At 37.0% G+C, this 26,009-nt stretch overlaps 1 protein-coding gene across 4 annotated transcripts in view; it reads left to right on the forward strand.

Annotated features, from left to right (window-relative positions):
- KLHL32 (kelch like family member 32) overlaps window positions 1-26,009 on the forward strand; it is a 127,061-nt gene that overhangs the window by 74,190 nt on the left and 26,862 nt on the right. For 2 of the 4 annotated variants that reach the window (XM_064508799.1, XM_064508800.1), the window contains one exon: window positions 14,054-14,269. The exons of the other annotated variants lie outside the window; for them this stretch is intronic. In XM_064508799.1, the coding sequence (XP_064364869.1) occupies window positions 14,054-14,269 (216 nt within the window). The remainder of the gene's footprint in view (window positions 1-14,053; window positions 14,270-26,009) is intronic. 4 annotated transcript variants of the gene reach the window in all.

Genomic DNA, 26,009 nt, shown 5'->3' on the forward strand with positions numbered 1-26,009 from the left:
ACTTTCATCTGTTTGTTTAATGGTAGAGGTGGACTGAAGCCATAAAGATCTAAGTTAATACAGCCTAGTGTTTGTCAATATTTGGATTTTAGAGTTTTCTTTGGACCATCTCTAGTTAAAGGCAGAAAGTCTAAACCTGACACAAGTCTGTAGTTGATATTTTTTCCTGTTATATGGCTTGTTCTTTTGATGGTTTAATCATTACTGTTTGATCCATTTATTTGAACTGTTCACAACACACTTAACTGCCAGTAAAAAAGAAAGATTTATAAAGAAAATGACAAGATACTAAGCCTAAAATATGCATAAGTAGTTTCAGAACTGGAAGTACCTCAAATTAACATCTGGTTTCAAAATTTAAATTATTTAAATACTTAATAGAGAAGCATTCTTCACTAAAACATTTCAGCTTGTAGGGGAGCACAAAGCAGAAAAAGTCATCTGTAAGGCTGTTAATGTTTTCCAGTAGATTTGTTCACAGTGGTAGATGAGACAATATCTTAGCATATTCCGTCATTTATAGTGTTTTGTTTTGCACAACTGCATAGGAGTAGAATTTGCCAGGAAACTAGTATCTGGCTTCAGAAGTGATCCAGACTAAGCTATATCCAAAAAAAAAAAAAAAAAAAAAAAAAAAAAAGGGGGGGGCGGGGGGGGGGGGCATTTCTGTCCAGTAGGGTAATGAAGAGGACTTAAACCTGGAATGAATATAACTGTATGTGTCTGCCTGACTGAGTCTGCAGCCAATATGTAATGAGAGCTCTGAAACACATAAGTTTTCCTTATTTATCTTACTAATTCTGAAAATTATTTTTTTCGGAAGTTTCCCAACTCACTCGAGCAGTTTTTTCTAAATTGCATTTCTGAATTTTCTCATTATTTACTGTAAACACATCTGTTCTAATTATAATATGTAAAAGGCCTTGAATTTCTGCAGTATCAAAGCATACCTGTTTATCATGGTAAGGTATTGTGGTAACCTCAGGTACGTCCAGCCTCTAAAACACACTGGAATTGGAATTCCATTGACCTGAAATGGTGAATTCTGAATTTGGAGAAAACTGAGGAGATAGGCCCAAGATCATATCCTTTGAAGTCAATATGGGCTTTAGTTTTGTCTGCCTTACAATATATTTACAGTTTTACCATCTTCATGGAGAACAGAAGTATGCAGCTAGTGTATGCATACAATGGTGATGTTAAGGACCCTCAGAGACTGATATTAAATATATACTGTAACTAAATACTTTAAAGTATTTGACTGCCTAGATACTGCTGTGAGTCTGGATTGTATAACATGAAAAAGCCCTAATCAGGTTCTGGAATCAAATAGCACCATGCATCCCTGGACCAAAAGTTGAACGGACAGGTGGAGCTTCTGGAAAAGGAATAAAACAAGTAGCCAAAATTGTCAGTGTGGTGAATGCTGCAGAAAAAGCAATAACCTACCATGAGATACTTTGATATACTGTTGTTGTTAGGATTTTGCTTTTATAAGTGGTTGAAATCTTTGAAATGTTGATGTTTTAGCACCACTTCTTATTAAAATTTGCATTTGAAAAGGACCAATTTTTAATTAAAATTGTGTGGAATAATCACTGACCAGAAAAGATTTTTTTCTATGAGTTCTAGTTCGCTTCTAAAAACTGTGGCTGTTACTGTTCACTCAGTCAAAACAGAATTTATTTCTGCAGTTAATTTGTGTCCCTCCTCTAAATGCACTTCCAGTTTCCTGTTAAAGACTGTCTGTGTGTCATGGGGGCGGGGAGGGTGGGTGTTAACTCTGGGTTTATTGCATACAGATTTATTGAAGATGGTGATACAGTGTAGTGATAGCAAGCAAATCTTACTGCACATTTATTACTGCTTGAGTCTCAGTTTCTTACCTTTCCAACGGTTTCTTGTGAGAGGCTCTCTTAACTCCCGGAGAGGAGGCGTCCCAGCTCCAGGGGAGATTCACCGCCGTGTAGCCCACTGCCGTGCAGGAGAGCTCAAGGGGCTCTAGGCTGCAGCACTATTTATGGGCCTGGAGTTTGACTCATGGTCATATGATATTTGGTGTGGAGATGTACCTTTTTTGCTGATCTCATGCCATGTTGGGAAAAAATATACCTTCTTGCTGGTCTCATGCTCATTTCTGGCCTCACCAGCTGCAACCAGTATTGCCTAGTTCCTCCTGGTCAGCACTAGGCGTTGTCAGTTATTTGTGGTCAGATGGGCCTGAGATAAGGGGCGGGGGGTAGTTGCACTCTGCCACACTGTCACTTCACTTTATGCTGGAAATGTTTGAAGGACAGTGTGTAAGAGGGCACTCCACATACTCTGCATGCTTCTGGGTGTTGAGATACTGGCGAGTGTCTGTACTTGTGAACAGTTGGAATTTGGGCCTACAGTGATCCATTCTGCTCTTAAGTGTGGTAGCTTCAGGGTGGAGTCTTTAAGCCAATAAGAAATTGGCCATTTGATGCATTTGTGTTACATATATAATACTTTGATTAAATATTTTTCTCTCCTGTACTTTTGGGGAAAAGATGCCTTGGTGGTAAAGCATCGAATTCTGACCATGATCTGTTTGAGGTGGGTGGGTGGGTGGGGTGGTAGTGTTTTCTTATTCTTAAGAACACCTGGAAACTAAATTAGCAAAGAAAGATCGTGTTGTCCTGGTGCTTAGTGCCTTCGGCAGTGTAAACATTCACATGTGTTAATTTTGGTAGGACTCGTGACTTGTTTAGCACTAATGAAGGTCAGATACAGAATCTGTCAAACTAGACGTTCGGTCAGTGTCCTTTTTTTTACCTTTGGGCTTTGCTCTTTCTAGATTTTCTGTTTTGGAAAGTCAGATTTATAATGATTTTTGACCATGAGAGTGATATGTAAATCCCAGGTCACTAATGCTTTAAAATGAATTAAAAAGATCTATTCTATTAAAGCATACCAAATTCCTTTTTTTAAAATTTTAGTCAGTGGTGCTTCCATAACTTTTTCATTTTTTCTTCCTTTGCCACCCATATGTGGAGTACTATCTCTTTTCATGCTGTTTACCTCCAGATAAATCAGTTCTGATTATTATGTAGTAAACCTACTAATCAGCACAGCTCCTAGTCATGTGAAAAAGAGGTATGTTCTTTTCACTGCATAAATTTAAGGACAGAGTGCTGTAGAGACGTTTTATATCACTGAGACATATTGCTTTAACAAAACATGTTACAGACATTTTGCTGATATACTAAACTGCATAAATAATTTAAAACTGTGTTACAGTTGGATAAAGAGAATTATATAGTGGCTAGAGCATTGGAGTGGGTTCCAGGCAGTTGAGGTTCTGTTTTCATATCTGAATTTTCATATTTCTTCTCCATCATAGGCGATTTTTTTAATCTTTCTTCTGCCCCACTTTTTCTCTGTAAAATGCAAATTTGCCTTGGTTTAGTGTTGTGAGCACAAAATCTATTTGATTTTTTGAGGTGCTCAGATATTGCAGGAGCATGGAGGTACCCAAACAAACAAGTAACAGTTTCCCAAATAAAGTATATTTTGCAACCCCTTTAATGTTGCCTTTTTATCATTCATACACTGATGATCAGATTCTTTTAAGAGATGAGTATCCTCACGTCTTCCTGCAGCTGCAACAACTTTCTTACTATTCAGAGGAATATGGAACCTTATTCTCTCAAAGGTCAAATTATGCATCAAGGGAAATAATTCTTTCTTCACCTGTACAGACAATTGGCAAAAACCTTATTTTATTGTAGTCATTTTCTTAGTGCGGAGTTGTAAAATGTTTATAAGCATGTGAAGGCATTGCAAAAAGCCCCATACTTCTAGGCCAGTGACAAGGGAAATTTTGATCCTACATCCACAACTCAGAAACTGTCTTCTGAAAATTTGATCTTTCAGATCATAACTTTTAGAAGTCTTCCAAATAATGGTAATTTCTCTTCCCAGTTCTTCTGCACAAACAGTTTCAACATATAATTATATGGAGAAATGACATCTATCTTAGTTGAATATGTGTAACACTAACTTCCAGCCAGTGGTCTGTTGACTCCCTCCCTGCAAGCTTCAGAAATTTCTTGCTTTCATGTATTCACTCCATTTTATAAATATCCTTGCATGAGACCAAATCCTCCACCAGTCTTTCTGTAAAAAGCTAAGTTGAGCACCTTAAATCTTACAAGACTGGTTTTCCAGCCTATAGTATTTTCATGTTCATGAACTGTGGACTTCAGAACTGGGACCAATATTTGAGCAGTAGTCCTAAAAGTGCTACGTGAAACAGCAAGTATGTTCCTTACTTTAATTGGACAGCACTTAGTGTGTATTTTATGACATGAGCCTGTTTTTGCCACAGCACTGTTCTGAGAACTCATGTGATTATTTATTCTTAGTCCCTCCTGATGGCCTGTAAGTGTTGTTCCAAATAGAGCCTATTGTATTTTCTGCGTGTTACCCGTTCTCAGATGTATTTTGTTTGAATGTGATCATTTTGCCAGGAAAGCCAGACAATATTCTCTTATTCTGTCATTCTCACGATCTGTTACCCTACTGCAGAGTCTTTTGCAAGCTCTAATAGCAGAACTTACCACTGTCTAGTTTGATAAAACTGTTAGCAGTATTGGACCAAGAATCAATCCCTTGAGGACTTCGCTGGAAAAAGTCAAGCTGCTTGATAACTTACTGCTAATAACTTCATTTCAAGATCTGTCACTGAACAAATCTTTGATCCATCTAAGATGCATCCTCTTAGATATATTTCATATAATGAAAAAGTAAAAATCATAACTGGGTATCTTTGAGAACTAAGTATGTTTGTTCAATTGATGCAGTTGATAAAATGAACCACAGTTGTTCTGCAGAGGTAATAGATGTTATTCTCCAACATCTACCTGATAGATCTCACTCTTTTTTCACTTCTCTTTGCAAATAAACTTCCAGATTCATTGCATGCATTACAAGTTAGGATAACTAATCTGTAGTTCACTGGCATGATCTGAAGTCCTGTATAGTTTCCCCATTTTTTTCCAAAGCTTGTTCAGTGTTAACACTGGATTATTCTTAGCTTGTTCCCTTAAAATTCTTTATTGTGTGTCATCCATGGTAGTGATGTGAAGGTATGTAATTTCTGTTCACATCTCCCTTAGTTACAAATAGAAAACTTTTTGTTCAAACAGCAGCAGCTTATGTGGGGCAGGCTTGTGTTTCCTTCTAAAAGCAGTACAGGCGTAAGTGGAATTTTTTTGCGCTTTATGTGTCGCTATTTGCAACTTCGTCATTTGTTTTTATAAATGGACTATGGCCCCTTGTCAGAAATTCATTGTTTACTTCACCTTTTTCCATACTTACATACCAAGTTTGGTACTGTTCTGTTCATATGTCCACATCTCCATTTAACTGACCAGCAAGAGGATCATCCTGAGTTTGTGTGTGGTCTCTTTGTAGTGATAATTTTTGAGCATTTTATAGGATATTGTAATGTTCAGCTTTCTCTAATACTTTGTGTTAAATTTGCCCTGACTGACTCTTTTGACCATCAAAATGGTATTCAATGTTGAGTTATCCTGTGCTGGATTCAGTCTTTGTGTCTAGGGAGTATCACATACTGCCTTAAAAAGACCCGAGAAAGTTCTGTTGCTTTGTGAGGATGCTTAGCAAATATTCTGGAGATTGAAGTTATCTGTGTTAACTAACCATTATTCTACACATTCTAGACAATTTGTTTCATTCTCTGGTGAGATTAAGTGCCCCCCTAACTACAGTTACCCCTGCCCAGTTCTCCATCTTTAGATCTGTTTATTAGCTTTGTTATTCTTTAGCATTTGCTGATAGGCAGATGTCTGGGATTCTGGAGCACAGACAGATTTTTAAGTAAAGTGGTCACTCATTGCATTCATTACAAGGCAAGCATATATATCATTTGAGTGCTCCAGAAATAAAATCTCATAAAAAAGTTCTGAAACAAAGTTGTGAATCATACATATTTGTTACTGATGAACATCTCCAACTCTTCTTATCTATATACTAACGTTGATAGTCCAGGTATAAATAATTTCAGAATATGTTCCTTAATACAACATCATAACATTGACTTCCTTTTTTAGTTAGTAACTACCCTGCTATTATCCATCTCCCTCATTATTCATTTATGTTTATTCAAAGTAGTTTGAGGATCTATGATCCAGCCATTTTTTTTCTGGATTGTAATTCCAATAAAACTCTAACCCTCCTGCTAGATTCCATCACTGTCTTTCATTTCCTATCTCTTGGCACCTTGTCTGAATGTATTCTCCTTTTCTTTCTCTGGTTTGGGTTTTGTTTGTGCTTCTGCACTTAAATGTGATAGTGACTTTTTTTGTTCTGCTTGGATTTCGAAGATGATCATCAGTAGTATGAGAGAAAAAGACTTTCAGCCTTCAGTTTTTGTTGTAGTGATTCGGCCCACAGTGGACAGCAATGCAGACAGGATCTTGCTTAGTTGTGGCGTAGACCATGGACAATGCAGATGCAATGGAAGGAGACTTCAGCTGCAAAGTTCAAACAAGTCTTTTCTGAGCGTATACGAAATATTTTGCTTTTCCAGGCGCTTATAACTGCAGTCAACTGTGGATGATTTTTGCAGTGACAGCAGCTCCCACCAGTTATTTTAATAATATATAAATATTTTTAATGTGGAAAAGCAATATATATATTTTTTTTACTCTCTCTTATTCTTAATAATGCATAATATACTTGTTGAGATGTTTTCAGGAGATTTTAAAGAGATTCATCTTGAGGCTGAAAAGCTCCAACTTTAGTATTAAATTTTGGCAAAGTAATAAATGACTGAAAAAAAGACATTGGAAAGGGGAAGTGTCAGGAACCTTAACTGTGCTAACAGATATAATACAATGCTGATTTTTTTTCATGGTAATGGAGACTGGAGGTAAGAATGAAAATCATATTTTAAGCTACTGTGTATTAGACATATTTTGACATGTATTTCCACTATGTATAATGGTTTTTATACTTAGTATTGATTTAAAGATTATCTGGTTTTTCAGAACATTAAGGGGATTTCCTTGCTGACTTTTGAAGCAAATCTTAAGAAGGTTACTGAAATTATTTTTTCCTCCGGTAAACAATCACTATGTACCAGGACAGTTGCCAGATCCATTACTCAAATATAGAAAGAAACAAAATAAGGATTGGAAAATCATTTCTGAGCATCCTCAGTAGAATCTGCTGCATTTCAGTTGATCATATTCAATTTCCATTTGTAACATGTCGTATTATTTCTGTCCTGCCTGACAGACATAAGGGCTGTTACTGTGTCTTACTTGAGGAAGAAGTTTACAGAGAATTTTCATGTATTAAATCATAGGGTGACTTTGAGCTACTAATGTGATACCATCAAGAAAAAGGCAGTTTGAGCCTGGGATATTTCATGCAAGATAATTTCTTAAAGCTACGGAAATATTAATGCCAATGTACAAGATAATGCTGAAACATCATGAGAAGTATTTTTAAGAATTTGCCCATGCAGAAGTAAAAATGAAGTCAAATTGACATAGGTGCAGAAAAGGGCAGCTAGGATGATCAGGAAGGCCTGTTTTATATGAGGAGATTAAAAGAGCCTGGCTTGTTTAGTCTAGCAAAATGAGGGCTGAGGAGGAATATGATTGCGTTCTGTAAATATATCAAGGGAATAAACACCAGGGAGAGAGAGAGTTGTTAAAACTAAAAGATAATGTTGGCACAGGAACAAACGTGTATAAACTGTCTGAGTAAATTAAGCTCGAAATTAGAAGAAGGAGTCTCAAAATCAGCTGAGCCTTCTGGTGGTAGTAGTTGGGAGCAATACCTTGAACCAGTTTTATGATGGATCTTTCTGAATTTATGACTGAGACTAAGCTTGTCCGGTATTGTAGAGGAATCAGCTTGCAGTCCTGTATTCTTATGCCTTTAACTGTCATTAAACTCTATAAAAGAATGTAAAGAAATGGCATTGTGCCGTTCTGTTTTTCTTGATTCCTCTTGTCGATGGTAGACACTTTTCTAACTGCTACTTCTGTGGACTTTGCTGGGATTCTAAGGGACAAAACTTGCTCTTTCTGGATTTGACAGTATTAGCAACAACAAAAGGATAACAAAGTCAGCATATGAGATTGTTGGTGGCTGACAGATTAGCCAAATAGTTTTCAGCTTTCTTTTAGCACTGTAGTCACACTCAAGAGTTAGCAGAAATATGAAGTAATGAAAACATTCTTAAAGTCTGGGTATCAATAGTTTGTGATTTCTGCCAGAAGAATGCAAGATTATATCATCCCTTATAACATTCTTGAAGAAAGAACAGGCTCCCATAGTTGACAAAAATTGTAAATGTGACAAATATGCTTCATGTTCATACTGTCTGAAATGGTATAAAAAGGCCAGAGGAAGGGTGGCACGCTAACAAATGTTTCTATTTTTTTCAGTTTTACTGAAAAGTAAAAGTATCTGCATATAGTATGTTTCACTTTTTTTCTTTTTTTTGGAGGAGGAGAGCAGAGGTATGTTTCATCACATGAGCTAATTTGAGAATGTCATGGGCTTCCACTCTCCTTGTGAAGGTCACAGGCTGCCCTCTTGCCTTCAAAGAGGGTGCTCACTAGCATCAGCCAGGAGGATTGAAACTGAAAACTGAGCAGATATAGGTAACCACCAAGTGAGAAGGAAAATAAATTCTCACAGGGAAGAGGGGAAATAATAGGCCTGAATCTTTTTGATATTGTTGTTCTCGTATTTAGCCTCAGACCTACTTTGGAATAACAGCAAGGATGCAGAATATCTTTTCACATTAAAAAAAAAAAAAAAAAAAAAAAAAGGAAAAAAACCCACAAAAGCAAAGATTAAAGAATATGCTGAGAAAGTGGTGATCTACCAGAAAAAATAATTTTATAAAGTGAGTCAGTTAAAAAATTATCCTTAACTGTGCCTATAAATACATCTATATTCCACAGTGATCTTGTAATGAATATAAACACTATTTTATAGAATGAGAAATTCTGGCCCAGCTCTCGCACTGTGACCCTGCTTCAGCAAAAATGTCTTTCATGGTTCAGCTGGATGACTTTGGTGTTTAGTAGGAGGAAGTTTCCAGATGAGACCTAAAATACAGTTTTTGAAGTATTTGTGCATATGCTTAGTATGAAATAAGCACGTCTGTTGCCCTGTTACCTGTATATAGGTAGTCTGTTAGTTCTTGCATAAATGAGTGAGGCATTCCACAACCGGAGCCTTTGTTGGTATAGGAAAAAAAAATTAGTACTGACAGAACTGGATTTATTTTCTCTTTAAACTCAGCTGATCCCTTTTATTGTCATATAAATGTATTTTTCTGCTGCAGTTTTTTGTTTTATTAATACTCCTTAGCTATTTAGATTCCCTTTGCTGTGATTTATGCCAAGATTCTGTTCTGAATGATTCAGCTGGTTTATCGCATTTAACATAGCAGAGAACCTAGAGGATTTAGGGTCAAGACCCTGTTGTATTGGATGCCGTTTAAGAATTTTGAACAAACAAGTCCCTGCTGTAGAGACTTCACAAAAGCATTTTTGCTTTAAAAAGGCTGACTGCCTTGTAGAAAAGGGGGAAATGGTGACACAGTGTAATCCACCTCTGCTACACCAGTAGGGCTAGTTGTGTAATCGCCTGATTTATAACAGTGCTGTAATCTAAATAGGAAGCAGGTGGAGTCACGACTGGGTATGATACTTTGGATATTAATGGCTTGGCTCGGCAATGGAATTTCTAAAGCTGTATATACTTTTTCTGTCTTAATTATGCATTCATTAAAAGCTTTTATACCCAACAGAATAAAGTAAATATTTTTTGATCTCTGTAGTGTGCTCCCAGACTGTAGATTTGCACAGCAGGGTCTTGATAATCTGAATAAATTGTATTTCCCCAAGGAGTTTATCTTTCAAATAAGGTCATAAAGAAATGCATTCTTTCCCCTTAGTTCTCCTTGTGCTTTTTCTGCTATTTATAACGCAGAGCACAGGAGTAGAGGTACGTTGTGGTCTACTGTGTACTTGGTTATGATTAACTCTGATTTATCAATCTGTTATTTGTGTCCTTTTCTGTGGCTTGTGCAATGCAATTATTCTTAAAAATACAAACGAATAAAGATGAATTTGAAAATAATTTAAATACAGTGTTTATAAAAACAAACAAACAAACAAACCCTGTTTGACAATTTATCATATCTCAATATTAAAATACATCTCTGTATTAAAATACAGACAATGTCACATCACTTATTTTGAGCTTTTAATATTGTCGTCTCTTCAGGTTTGTTCGGAAAACTGATTTTATTTTAAGAAGATTTTAAATGTCAACTCATGGTTAAATTGGTTTGGTACCAAAAGGCTGCTATTACTGAAACACAAAACCAACAATGTAGAACAATGGATTCACTTAACTATTGACAGAGGTGAAAAAAAGTATAGTGAATAAAATGCATAGGATCAGATACACCTCTTCATTTTTGAAGTAGATGCTGATAAATCATTTGGCCAATTTGTTAAACTGGTTTGAGTTTATGATGGGATTTTAGAATCATTCCAACAGTTAATTATAAGATCTCTCTATATAATCTTATACATATTTTTTGTCCGAAAGTGTTGCAGCAGTGTAAAATGCATCATAGTAGAAAAGATAGGATCACTACCTTTCCTTAACTCTGTTCAGCTTGCAACAGTTCTGCCTGTGTTCATATTTTATCTTTCAAATCAGAAAAGATAATTGGCTATATTGAAGTTTATTTAAAAAGTTTACAAGTTAAAATAATTTATAAATTATATATATAAATATAGAAATTAATACCTGTTTTGTATTCCTTTTCTTTAAAGAAGATATGCTGTGATACAGTTCCAGAAGAAAGTTACACCCAACTTTTTAATTTTTGGAAATGCTCTTTTAAGACAAACTAATAAAATTCATGGAAAACAGAGACAGCCAGAACTCTTATCCATGTCCACAGCTGAATTGAAAGAGCAACCAATTTTGCTTTCATTTATCTAACAGAAAGTTTTAATTCATTTAAGAGTTTAGTTGGAAAATCTATTCAGAGAAAGTAAATCAGACTGAGTTGATAATGATTGCTTTGTTACTTTGTTTTTTAAGGCCGGAAGATAAGGTGTACTAGCTTACATACTCCACTGTAGTCTGAGGTTTCTCAATATGTGGCAAGACTTCCAGAGCTGCATTATCTGATCAGGAATATACATTTTGCAATCTCAGCATGACATTTTTGCCCTCTAATATCATCACAGAGACGACAGTAATGTATAGTACTATATAATTTTGATTGGAGTATTGGTATGACAATCTGATAATTTTCATTTGTAAAAGCTAATGCAGTACTTTGGCTGTGAAATACAGACCTATAGCTCAACCTTAGAGAAACACAAATGAGTTTCTGATTGCAGGCCAAGACCAGTTTTAAGGAGATACACTTGCAATATGCATTGAGCAGTGAACCGCGAGTTGTGGCAGGTCACTAACACATTGTGTTGGGGGAAACCTCTAACATCTGCTGAAGTCCAGCGATAAAAATAGATAAATAACCTCCATAATAAGTAAATAGACACATATAATAAACACCGGAAATAAGGAAATGAACACATAAATATAAATAAGTGATATTGTAAATAAACAACTGATAGAAGTTTATTTATCCATAGTTTATTCAGCCTTTTCAACTATATAAAAACTTTCAGCAAAAACTTCAACTGGTGTTGATTAGAGGAGATAGGGGAATTTGGGAGATAATTGAAAATACACAACCAAAAATGAAGCCTCTGCAGTCTTTTAGATTTCGCTGAAGATTTGATTTTTTTCCAGGGAAAAATTGCATTTGCATGTCACATTACTTTTGCTGTCTAATGAGCAAAAATTTTACTATGCCAGCTCCAGTAATGCCCTCTTCTGAAGACCACCACAATCCCTCTGGCCTTCTCCATTGACAGACAATGGGGTTTGATCAGGCTTGTATTTCAGTTGGAAAGTTCATCTTCAAATCACAATTCTTGATTATTTATTTTTTTATTTTTATTATTCTTCCCAACTATAGCTGTTGACTACAAAAAAGTTCTATAAATATACACTGAGTTCTTTTAATTTTTTTTCTGCATGTTTGGCATTCATTCAATTGACGATTTGTTTTTTTTAAAGATAGTCTTCCAAACCAGTGACAGTAAAATGTGGTTGCTATTTGTTAAAGGTTGTGATGTTTACTTCGATTATGCTCCTTTGCATTGTGCTGCAACTGCTTGGCCATCACAGAAGTGGTGTTTTGAGGTACCATCTGTGATCTGCAGATACTACTTCAAAGAACAAGGCACACAGCAGATATTTCTCGTTTAAAATTCATTCTTTTTTTTCTTTTTCTCTGCAGTTGGGGAGGATTTATCCTTACCTCCTCTTTTTCACTGTGAAGAGGAAGTGACAGAGTAGAACTACTCAGAATTTCTGTTACTGTTGGGATGGTGGTTTATGGTGCTTATTCTGGCAACATAAGCAACTTTTTATCTTTTCTTCCAAGAAAACAATATGAGACTGCTATGCAGCAGCTTAAGTAGATAATGAATAGAATTTATCTTTAACATATAACCCTGCCACTGAAGGTGGGCAGTTAGAGTGGGAGATTATTTAACAAATAGGAGCCTGCAAAGGAATTTGGTTCAATTTCCTTCAGTACTGCCTACTCTAAGCAGCTGAAAAAAATTGTATTCTCCACTCCTTTGCATATGCATAAACAGCTCCACAGTCATTGGGACAGCCACCCAGTTCACGCATTCAAGATGTAGTCCATAAAACATTCCAAAAAAACCCTCTTCTCACTTTTCCATCTTCCCTGTTGCTCTGCTCTATCTGCCAGCCGTGCAGCTCATTTGACATTTACAAGATTTCTTGTCAGTTTCATTTGGTGCTGCCATTCCATCCAGCAGAGCAGTGAAAGCGAAACTGACTTAATTTAGTCTGTTTCTCTTTCCTGCTCTAGTCCCTATGTTAACTAACCAGCAAAGTGAAACTGACAACAGTTCTTGTCATTTTCACACATGGAGCTGGTCAAGAAGGCTGCTGCTGAGAGGGAGCAGTGCAGTAATTTGGAAGATGAAAACCAGGCTTGTGGAGGGGAGGAGATGAGGGAAAAAGATGTGTGAGCATACAGCAAGAACAGAGAGAACAAATAAACATGCTTATTTCTCAAATGTATTGGGTCCTTTTGTCTGTTATGGATGAATGCATGCCCTCTCCCCTGAAGAGCGCGTCATCTAGAATAGCAGTAGTTAGCTGTCCAGACACTAATTTATGAAGAATGCCAAGTTGAAATTGTTGGCTCATTAATGTAGGATATCTGTTATCTGGATTAAAAAAAACTTCTTGCCCTGAATTAGTATAGCTTTTGTCTCTAGATTTTTCTGTTGGTAGAAGAAAGGAGAGAAACACTGAGGCCCATGTCATCTGCAGGCTGCTGCCAGGGGAGGAAAAAAGTTTGGTTCTTTGTGTGTGTGTATAGAAGATAAATTTGTATAGAAAATGCAGTTCAGTGTGTCATAAAGAAGTGTTTTGTGAGGTTTCAGTGGAGCTAAAAGTTATGCTACACAGGTGCTTTAGCTCAATCAAAACAGTAAATAATGAACAAACAATTGCTTGGAACAAACCATTGTAATTAATAAATATATTTTTTAATTCACTTTTTAAGTCCTGAGAGCTTTTGTCATACACTGTAAGTCATGCTGGTTTATTATTTTGTGTACTACTCCATATTTCTTATAGATGCTGCATACATATAGAATTTTAGCAGTTGCAGCACAAATGAGCACTCTCATGTATATTTGCATATGCAGTGATAGCGTTTGCACATACATTTTGAATGAGACTATGTTAATTAATCTGAAGTTATATTACCTTTTTCCTCTCTAGCTTCCAAAAGAGCAACCTTTTTTCATTATCTGAGACCTCTGGGATTTTTTTGTTGTTTTGTTTTGTTCTTTCTCTGAGACATATTTTGTTTGCTTCACCTATCTAGGAACTAAATAGTTTTAATTATTTGGACCTGTATAAGCTCGCGGACCTCTTCAACCTCACTTTGTTGGAGAATGCAGTGGTTGACTTCTTAGTAAAACATCTGTCTGAGCTATTGAAGAGTCATCCTGAAGAAGTTCTGGCACTCCCATACTGTCTCCTTCGAGAAGTTTTTAAAAGTGATAGACTCACTTCACTCAGTGAAGAACAAATCTGGCAGGTAAGGAAATTAGTAAAACAAGCAAAATGTGTAATATTCTGTAAACCATAAGAGTATTGTGTTGTTTTGGAATCTGGAGCAATCTTAAGAGACACTAAGGACTCAAGCAAAAACTCTGAATAACAGCTGAGGGGTTTTTTTAATTAAATTTTTAAAAATGCTATATTGTGTTAATATTACTAGTTCATTTGAAATAGGATCTGTTCATTGCTTAATTTGTGTGATGCAGATGTAGTGAGATATTTTCTTCCAGATCCAACTTTGCTGGTCTTTGATGGCCAGTGCACACAACTTGATTATCATTGCCTCGGTATGGAGCGAGGCTAGCCCCATCAGTCTGTGACAGACCTGCTTCTGTGATCTGTTCCATTCACTTCAGACAAAACTAGTTGTATTAATTTAAGTTAGTCATTGAAATTGTGTAGGCCACTGGAGCTGACTTTGCCTGAAGCAAAATATGGAGTCATCACACACAGTGGTGAGCCAGGAGATGAGCGGAGGCAGTATGCCTCAGTAGAAAAGTTGTGGCAAGAAGCTGGAGGTGGCAATCACTTCTACTAAAAAAAAAAAAAAGGATCTAGAAAAGGACTACAGGTTGATGGACGTAGAGTGAGTGTTAACAAAAGTAAAGTGTTGTGTTGTGAGCTTTATTATGGAAAGAATAGCCCAATGCCAAAAATACATGTAGCCTGTAATGGCAGTATGCACATGTAATTTAATCCTTCGGTCTGATGACTGACCTATTTGTTTCCAAAACTTTGAGGCTAAGATTATGGAGTCTTTCCTCCTCTTCCTCTCCTGGTCTCTGGAGAGTGTCTGTGCGACAGAACCTGCAGCACAATACCTGTGTTTTGTTTTGTTTTGTTTTGTTTTTTTAAGCAGGATACTCTGCAGCCCTAGCCCATATTCCCTTGATCAGTAAAGCAGGTTTTGATGTATCAAGATTGTATATGGGGCATAACTGACTGGCCGGTTTGTTTTTATGATCATTTCTCTGCAGGATCTCCTCGCTATGTGCTTGGAAGTACTTTTGCTAGAAAAGTTACTGCAGAAAGCCATACAAGAATTATTTAATGCCAGCTCATTAGTGGACAAGCATATGCAGGATAGTACACCCTATGCAACTTGCTGAAATAAAGTTTGGGAAATGGAAGTTTTTAAATCTTGTGGCATTGCCCTTTCTTGCATAAGTAACTCAGAAATAATTTTCTTAATTGTCTGCTCTCCAGTCAATGAACACTTCGTGAAGCAAGTATGACAAAGCTTATGTTACTGTTGCAGGCTCATACTGGGGAGAGATACTTATAGGTAATGTGCTGCTTTTCGAGTGACAACAAACTCGGCACTGTCCATTTAAGTGTTATCATAATTGCCACTGTAAAGGTTACTAATGCAGTTATGAAGAGTTTCTTAAACTATTTTGCTGCTGCAGGCGAAATGTGTGTGTGTTGTCTTAATTCATTCTGTAGAACCACAAATAGATATATATTTGTAAATATTCCAGGTCCCCAGAATGAATTTAAAGATACACACAAATATTTACCAATTTAGGCATTCAGAAGGCAATAAGAAACTGTTTTTGCTTTATCTTAGTGAATAAGTAATTCCTTCATACTCAGCTCAATAGAAGAAAATCAAATCAGACCAGCTATATTGCCTCAAGTGTAGTTAAGTTCATCATTTTTGCTAAGGTTATAGTGGTAATGCAATATACCATGGAAGAATCTAATATTCAGCCCAGGGTGAAGATTGGGTATGCCAGAGGATTAGTGTCAGGGTGCTTTATAGAAGTGAAACTTGATGGACAGGCTGGAGACAGATCTACAGAATCTCATTAAATTGCTGAATTGTTCATTACTGAGCACTCTCACTGTAATAAAGTGCTCATTGACTTTGACAAATCCCCATCCCGTGTTTTAAAGAAGAACAGCAAAGCAAGAGGTGTTGGGAAAGTGAGAGGAAATTGCCACAAAGTGGGACAGATAATAGAAGAGCTGAGATGGGGGATGCTACCATTTGATTTTTGTCTTACCTGTGACTAGTGTGGCCTTCTGCACACACACACACAATATGAATTCAATATGTCTCCAAGTAGTCAAGGCACCTTGACTACTAGTAGGGCTCCCATGAAGCCCTAAGCACAAATTAAAGCTTCCCTTAAAGAACCTATGGAAGGGATGCCACTGTCTGCAAAGCACAGTTATTCTCACCAAATTCCCAATGTCCACTGGATGATTTGAGCCTAACACACCTGAAGATTAAGGCAGTTATTATAATGCATCAAAGTCTGTACGCAGAGCCATGCTTGAATGTGATTTGAACTGAAGTGATTGCAGCTCATATTCAGCCCGTTCTGGATGTTTATTTGACTACTAATTATGAATTGCCCAACTTTAGTGAATATAGTGAAATACAACAAACCAAGTTCGAGGAAGTTAATCAGTAATATTAATGTCAATAAATTAGGATGTGGATTAGTTTATAGTAATGTAGTATTTGCTGTTGATTCTTTCAGAAAGAAAAGTTCAAACAAGGTTAAAGTGGACAAACTGAGTAGTTCATTCCTCTTTCTACCTTTTAAAACCTTATGAAACTCTTTAGCCTATTGTAGGTTAATTATTTTTGGAGATGCAATAGACAAGGAACATAAATACGCATTTCTTAAGCAAGCAATCCACCCTATAAAACCTCTACAGGCTGAGAAATAGGAGCAGCTTGTTAGCCTCAATCATTGGAGTTTTTTAGGTAGGCTAAGCCGGTAACAATAATTATTTTGTGACATAGCATTTTTTTTCATACTGATTATTACATTTGACCAGCATGTGAGATTATTAAATATTACCTTGTGACAGTAAGAAATTTATGGCTTGTCAGCTGTGTTAAAATGTGAGTAAACTTACAGTAGTGACATGGAAGAAAGGATTTAAAAAAAAACAAAGAAAAGTTTAAAAACAGCAAATTGCTCTTTGGTACTTTTACTCTTTGTCATGTGTTTGTGTCTGAGCTGTGTAGCATACTTTATTCACAGGAAATGGTCATGATGAGGACAGTCTAGTTTTTCATGAGGTGAAAAGTGAATCTTTTCATAATTGGCCTTTACTAAAAAGGCTCCTTGGCTCTACTTTAAGGAAGCAGATTATTTCTTTCCCTTGATAATTGAAAAGGTAACCAAGCTTGTACAACAGAGCATGCTCTCAGAGAAATCTAGCAGTAGAGGGCTTCTTGTTGGAACCTTAGCAAGGAGAAAGCAAGCCAAAGATTTAAGTAATAAACTAATGTTAGCGTTAGTTGCAATACGGTTATACCTCAGTCATATACATTATTAAAAACCAGTGTCAAGAGGCTTAAAAGTTCACTATTCAAGGATCATTCTAATAGTTAGAGATAGAAGTATCTACTGGATCATTCTGTCCCTTGGCAGTACATTGGTCAAATGATGCTGTAATAAATACTGCACTTGATCCAGGGTGAACTCTGAATCACATTAGACTGAAAATCATCACATGAGATCAATATAGATTAGTTTCTTCCTCCCCTGCTACTGGCAAAGTAGGTTCTTAGAGGATATATATTTTTTAAATGGTTAATATTAAGAGTAGATCAGTCTTAGTATTTGCCAGTACTTCTCAAGTTAACATTAAGAATTATTTGTTGACTTTTATTTTGCCACCCAGTCCAGTTTCTTGACATCAACTGATAAGTAATCTAGAAAAAAATGGTAGATAATACTCCTTGAGTAGTTTATACAGCTGGAAAGCATATAGCTACGCTTTGTCTTTTCCAGGGGTAGCCACTGAAGACACTCAAGTCTTGTTAACTTGCTTCGGTACAGTAACATGAACTTGTGTGCGCATCACACGCAGTGACGTTCCACATCTGAAAGTGTAGTGCTAGTTTTTCCTTTTGTTGTTATGAACATGAAGTGCAAAGTTGATCTTTGGTCTCTATATTAGAGAAATGTCTTTGGTTGAATAGATAGGAAAATAAGTGAGAGGAAGACTACAGTGTCACAGGTCAGTATGAGTTGGTAAGCATCTGTTTTATAACAAATGTATAAATCCAGCTTTCTTATTGCAGTCCTGTTTATCCTCTTCTAAGGAAGAGTAAAGGATCCTATTTTTGACTGCCTTTTCATGCAGTTCTGGTCCGTTTGGATCTCCTTGTGACAACTGTGGAGGGCTAAATGGATTCTCCAGCAGAAATCCCACGGAGTTCAGTGCTGCTGGAAATCTTCCTATGTACACATTATAGCAGGCTGTTACGATGGAACAGTTCTGTGCCACAGACAGGCCCACAGACATCGTCCATGCATCACTAATGATGTCCACATTTTTTTGTATAGAACAGCAGTTTCTAGAAGTGGGTTGTCATGTACCAGTACAAACCTTCCATTCCATTAGTGCAGTACTTGAATTTTTTTGCCGTCAATCATTTGATTCTATAGAGTAATTTTTAATATGAGAGCAAAAATGATATTTCTCAGGGATTTATATACATTTTGACAAAACGCAGACTAAGTGCCTCACTAAGCGTGAACTTAAGTTCTGCTGCAAAAAAATTAATGTTATAAATAGTAAGTAAAGGAGAGCCTTTCAGTAATCAGCTTTGTGTTTAAACAGTATATTAGTGTTTCACTGTTACAGAAATAAGCTTAAGTGCTCTCTTGGGCAATAAGTGCAATTATGTTTGGTGGTCTAATGCTTGTCTGTAGGGAGTATTTAGCCTAAACCACCACACTAAATGTGGCTGTCAGCCTCTTATCAGGAGGCCTAGGAGAGAAAAAAGGAGTTTGATGCATATCAAGGCTGAGGTGAATTGGTGAAGCTATATGGGAAAATCAGCTTATTGTCTGCGGATCTTTTGGTGGGTTTTCACTCCCTTATAGTACCTTTTTCATGGGCAGTCTATGTAAAAGTGCCAAAGAGCCACTCATGAATCACAGTATCCACTGTGCTGGATCTGCTGTCATTGCACTATCTGTATCATGAATAGCTCTAAGCAAGATTACGCAGTTACCTTCAAGTAAAACTGGTGTGAAAACATAGCCTGTGGTAGGATGTTGATTTCATTTTCTGAAGGCTGATCCTCCTGACACAGTTATCTCACCTGAATTGCATGTGCACAATGGTAATATTCCTAACAAACTCTCCAGACTATTTGGGTGGGATTCATTTGTGTAAACATAGCTATCTGTAGCATTTTTTGGTCAGATATCTGTGGTATATAGACTGAGGTGCCAGGTGCGGCACAGGACTACAAGCAATTCTGTGTCCTTTTGGAGCTGTCGCTGGAGACTAGGTAGGGTACATGTCAAGTACAGTGGATTTAGGCAGCTGAATATCACACTGTTCTCTACTGATGTTCTCAGGTCACGCACATTTTTCCTGATATAATTTCTGCATTATTTGTAATGGTGTTAGTATCTTACTTTACAGTGAAAATATCTACTTTTTACATTGAAATGTCCACTTCTTTACAGTGAAAACGTGCTGTCCCTTTACCTGATGAGTTTAACAGTCATCTCCCTCCATTGTCTGCGTTAGCTTAGATCTTGTCATTTACAGTAAAATCATCTGTATTTTATATATAGTTTTGTTTTGAAGTTTTCAAAGTTTCTGCATGTTATTGCTTGAATATTGGCTAATTTACTCCAGCTATTATTTATCAACAATAGCAACAGAGAGGGATCTTCTGTATTAAAAATATGTTTATGTTAGAAGCAACTGTGTGTTCTCCTATTTTTCATTTTGATACATTTTAATTCCATAAAGCTTGATTATTTTGCTTCAGCATCCTACAGTAACATCGCCCCACCTAATTTATTCTTGATTAACTTCAGAACTGCATAGAGTATCACACCGATATTAAGGAAGGCTGCTGTGCCCATGGCTCTGGAAGTTAGGTCACTTTTCAGCTAAGCAGTGCATACATGTTTTGGCTTAGACGGTCAGAGAGGACACCAGGGTGTGCACACAGCAAGACACCTTCTGTGATACTGTATTCTGCATTTGAATTAGTCTGTTATGATGGGTTTTGTGTTGACTGTTATGTTCTTTGTGGCACTGATCTGTCAGAGAAGATTAACTGAAGGATAATTATATTAATACACAGGTATATAGCTAGATATGTAAGCATAAATAAAGTCCCAAACCCACAGATATTATGGATGCTCAAAGGAGGCAGTCAGTTGTTACTGTCTTAGTTAACATCTTCCATTGAGAGATACAAATGGCAATAATCTCTACTTTTTTGAAATCCCAGTAAAGCTCTTTAGCATTTTTTCTGATGGGTTTTACCTTGCTGAAACCGCTAGAAAATGAGAAGCTTGCTCTTTTGAGGATGCCCAGCTCCCTATTTCATCATGTTTGCCTTTGAGAGCTGGGAGAAGCATACCCCTACTTGTAACTATGGAACGAAAGAAGAGTGAGAAAGAAAATTAAATTAAAGCCATACACACTATCATCAATATGATACTTAGGATCTAAATTCTGGAGTTACGTGCTTCTACTAGTACCTAAACTAAGTGCGCAAAGTTATATGAAGTAAATTCGTGCCAATATGTCTAGACCTGCTGATTCAGTACTGTTCAGCATAACTGCTGAGGCCTGACCTGTCACTGCTTCCCCAGTAATGGAGAGTACTAAGGGAGAACTTGGCCATTTCCAGCTGTGCAAGTGAGCTGCAGAGCTGGGGGGTATATTGCTGCCTCCGAGTAAAGGGTTCCTCAGGCTTTTTGGAACCCTTCATGCCAGGGAGCTAACGTGGAAGAGATTACAACAAATATGTTTGTCAGAAAGATCTTAGGAGCCTTACTGTGAACATGATTCCAAGCTAGAGGTCTGTGTGGGTAGTAATGACGGATGGAAGGATGACGGTCTTTGAACCGAGAGTCTGTGTTGAAAAGCTTCTGAATTGCTCCTTTAGAGTGGGGCCTACTCTAGTGTTCATGTGAAACTGTAAGGTCTGAATTTTGTGAGATTCACCTTTCAGCAGTTGCAGTTGTTTCACTTTGCTTCAGATGTGATTTAATCAGTTTAAACAATAAACAGGTGTTTGTTTTCATCTTGTGGTAGCTAAGCTCTGACATTCCCGATGCATGAGATACATCTGGGATCCTAAATACATTTACAAATGTGGCTTTAAGTGTCTAAGTCACTTTTAAAAGGAAATAATATTCTTAGGACAATTAGTTGATTTTTAAAAAATTAACTAAACATTTGAAAATACTAAGAGTCATACATTAATCTGAAGCCTATCGTGTGGGTATTAAAGACTAAATCAGAGTCAACAGAATGGATATGCTTAACAAGACATCATTTGATTAAAAAGGAAAGTATTCTGTTCTCAAAAAAGCTGATTGAGCTACTGCTGGTGTACTTGCTGGTTTATTTTTGTATTTGAAAAGGAATGGGGAAAAAATCCTAACTGAAAAATCAGCTGAAAGGAATGCCAGCTCCTAAAATACAAGTATGTTCTCTATTGACAGAAAAAAAGCATAAATGTTGCCACAGTTAATATTAGCGAGCCCATCCTTGTTAAAATGAGGTTCCTGCAGTGCTCAAGAGGTGAAGAATTGGGCTTACTAAAGTCTGATGTAGACTTCAGTGCCTGATGTCTGGCAGTTGCAGGTGTGAGGAGGATAGGGGGAAGTAGGGGAATCTCAGGCAGTATTTGAGTATGAAACCCAGAAGGGTAAACTGACACTGTAGTTGTCAGAGGGTTCATTGAAATAATAAAAAACAGAACAGAAATAAAGTTCCTCCTGCAATGAAGGTACTGGTAATATCACTGGTTATATATACACACACACCCGTAATGATTGCACTTGGAAAAATTGACCTCAGTGTTTTTGTAAGCATACGTATATATAAACTGGCAAAGAGCAAGTATTCTGATGTACGTTTTTGTGTGTGACCTAAGATATCAATGATATACCAGTCCTGTATAGCTGTTGTCAAGATTATTATAGAAGATTGTACATTTTATGTCATTTGTTGGATTTGCCTATTAATTCCATAGAAGATTATACCTTAACAATAGGGAAGAAAGGAATAGTAATCCTTCTACATTCAAGAACCATTTGGACTAATTTCTGCAGAGCTATATTTCATTTTTATAGAATTTTGTTGTTTTTGTGCCTTTTTTATTCTCCACCAGTTTTTATTGATGAAAGCCAGTAGATTCCTGTCTCCATAGAGAGCCACTATACATTTTAAATATATTCCAAGGGGAAAAAGAAAACCAACAAAAAACAGAGAGGAATAGCAATCAAAACAATGTGTATTGGAAGGTAAAAGATTGTCATTTCCAGTTATAATTATGTTCCAGCAACTTATTTTAATGCTAAGTGTGGCAATGTAAGGTTTCAGTGCATTTGATGTCAGCCTGAATGTTTCTTTAAAAATAAAAATGAACAATTCTGGATTTTGAAAGGATGGTTCCTGGGAGTTTTCTCTTCCTCTATCTCCCATGGGCTCTGTCCTCACCCTTCTTTTAGAAGAGAGAGACTGTGATTATTTAAATTGGTCTAATGCTCTCATAAACTTTGTTCTCCTTAAGCTAAAATCAAATCACAGTGAAGAGTCCTAGTTAGACAGCTCTGTTTATGAAGAGGTAAGCTTTTGCTCCTTGCAACCTTTTACAAAGTTACCCAAGTGAGATAAAATGTCTCACAGTGTTGGTTTGACTATCATGACAAATGATGGCGAGGCCAAACTAGAGCTTTTTGTGGTCGATTAGAAAATGGATAGCAAGGAGTTCCTACCTCAGAGCTTCTCACCATTTGATACAGTTATTAGAGAGAGGCAAATGTAGTAGGGACCATAGGTTTTAGGAACCTGTTAAGCTACGGGGGAGCTTACTTGTCATTTCTATTTCTTTTCTATGGCTGGACCTGTCTGAAAAGAAAAGATGAGGTTCCTGGCTCTGGATTCCAGTGTTTGGGTTTGGTTTTATTGCTTTTGTGTGCTCTGGTTAGACTGTCACCCGCCACACTCTCTGTTCTGACGATCTTGTTAAAACAAAGGTTACTTTGATTGCAACAGTTGGTAAAGCCTTTCCACTGTGATAAATCCCATCTCATTTATTTTATTTATTTGTGTACACTTCCAGGTCTGGTGGTCATTGGTAGCATATGGGAAAACAGAATTATTGTCAGTAGTGGGGTAGCTGCAAGGTGTATTGCAATAGGGGCTACTCAGTAGCTCATAGAAACTTTAAACACAGTTGCATATGGAGTGTCATTGCCCTGTGGGTTGCATGGGGCCTTGCTCCATCCTTGTGTCAAAGCAGAAGAATGGCAGAGGTGCAAGAAGCATATTTGTAGATCTTATTTGTAGATAAACCCCAAATGTTTGTAAAGGAAACAACTCCACACATAAGACTGAAGATGTAATAGCACAAGAATGTACTTCTCTTGTAATAAAGTCAATTTTTTTTACTGCCAGCACAATATAAGATAGTTTTGTCTGTGCTCCTCCAAGAAGGTTAAGGAATGCAGTGTTTATTGCCATCGTGGAGCTACACTTTTCAGCCAAAAAAGTATCTTAAATATTTTTGCCAGATCATATTTAGGGGTCTGTTTTTTCATGTTTTGTCAGATACATCTGACATTTCACCAGGCTTTATTTTGGGGCACAGAGCACAAAAATCTCCAAAGGATTTTGGCTGTGGAGAAAAGACTCCTTCAGTTGTGGACAGGTTATGGGGACACAAGATTTTCCTCATGTGCTCAGCTATACCACTGCTGTCTTCTGTCATATCACTTAATTTCTCTGTCTCTTAGTGTCCATGCCTGGAAAATGGTTGAAATGTATACTTCTCCCATGGAAGCTCTAGTTTTAGTGCTTATAAACTGCTTTAAGATAGTTGGAAGGAAAGTGCTATATAATTTTGAAGTTCAGATTCCCCAGAAGGTGTAAAATGGCATACTTCCATGAGCTGTGATAATTTACAACAGCTAAGAGTTTACCTTCTGTCCTTACCTTCCTTTACTTCATGCGTGAGTAGATGAAAAGTTAGTTTTTTGCATTATAACAACTCTTTGCTCTAATATAATATGATGTATTACTATATATAATATTATATATTAATGTAGTGCAAGTAGCCTTTTATGATGCTGATTTTTGAACATAGTTATTTGATTTTAAGTCTGAAAAGTTGAAATATTTTTATTGAGGTTAGTCAATGTCTTTAGATAGGCTTCTATCTAGTCTCATTTCCAGTAACAATAAGAAATAGTAAAATAAATGCATTGGATAAAGTGTTCAAGAAAAGTGAATAAGATTTTGAAAAGTGTACTTTCTATTCTTAACTCTTCATAACTGGTCCGCATTATAAAACCAACAATTTTTCCTATATCTTTCCAAAAAATCCTTAAAAAATCTCACTGGACTGAGAATGGCTCTGGATTTAGTTGCTGGAGAATTCATCTGTGGGCAGGAATATGCCTGGTTTCAGTTCCTCATCTGCAAAATAGGGATATTAATTCCTCCCTTCCTCACAAGAATGTTGCGGGGAGAAAAATTTATTGAAAATTTTTGAGATGAGATACAGCTGTGAAAATTGCTACTAGTGGACCTTTTTACATATGCCTAAGAGATCTGCCAAAGCCATGGAGCATATGTACTCTTGTATCTGTTGAGCACTGTACAGGACAATGTATTTGTCTAGCAGCCCTATGAGGAAATCAGGCAGCTGGTGATTGATACTCTACAGCTTAACTGCTTTAAGAAGATAGATCTTATCAGCACTTGAGAAAAACTGAGAAATATTTTTAATACATTGTGATTCACTTTAACACCATTAATTTTGATAAATGTTAGCTGTAAATATAGCTGCATCATGTACCTCTACCTTAATCATAATATACTACCATGAAATGCATCATTCATGTTGCTATGGCCAACCACTCAGCTTGCAGAATGTTACTCAGTGCTGAAAGGTCAAAATCAGATTTCTGCCTGTCGAAAACTGACTGGCTCACAGATGAAGGGATGCTTTTCTGAAAGCCATAGATTGTCATCTTTAAGCTACATAATCCCAAACCAACAAAACTCCAACCAAGAGGTAGAGAAGTTCTCATTTAGCAGATCAAAGGCTTCCTGAAGTAGTATTTGGGCAAGATCCACTACAGCTTTTGCGGAGATGCCGAAGGGGCCAGGGGTAGATACATTCACAAGTGCCCTCACTCTCCAGATCTAATTAACTTTGGGGTTCTCTAATCTTCCTTTTGGGCCACGTATTTACTGAAGGCATAGTTCATTTATATTTGGCTTCCCTCTCTCTCTTACCTGAGCCTGCTGTCTCCAAACCCTGTCAGTCTGTGAAACTCTGGGTCTGTGGGAATACACTTTGTGCGGTCCGCCGTACACCAAGCCAGTGCCACTGCTGAAGTAGATATGAGTGTGCCAGTGCCACTGCTGAAGTAGATATGAGTGTGGGGAGGGGTCGGAAGGTGTTGGGGACAGACAGCAGAATGACAGCGTCTTTGAATGGTTGCTGTGATCCCAGCGTGTGGGGCACAGAGGAGGAGTTGCAAATACAGGAGACTTTGCTATTTGGTTGCTATTTGTGTGGAGAAACAGCTTTATTCTGAGTCTTTTCTCTGCTCCATCCATCAAACAAAGCACCTGCTGGCAATTTCCCAAGCTGTTACTTCCCTTCTCCATTGGCATGTTAGGTCAGGTGTGCTTGGGAATGTCTTGGGGTCATTCCCAGGAGTTCGCTAGTTCTATGTGTA

The sequence above is a fragment of the Dromaius novaehollandiae genome, chromosome 3, assembly GCF_036370855.1.
Source record: "Dromaius novaehollandiae isolate bDroNov1 chromosome 3, bDroNov1.hap1, whole genome shotgun sequence".
In the NCBI taxonomy this organism is placed as follows: domain Eukaryota; kingdom Metazoa; phylum Chordata; class Aves; order Casuariiformes; family Dromaiidae; genus Dromaius; species Dromaius novaehollandiae.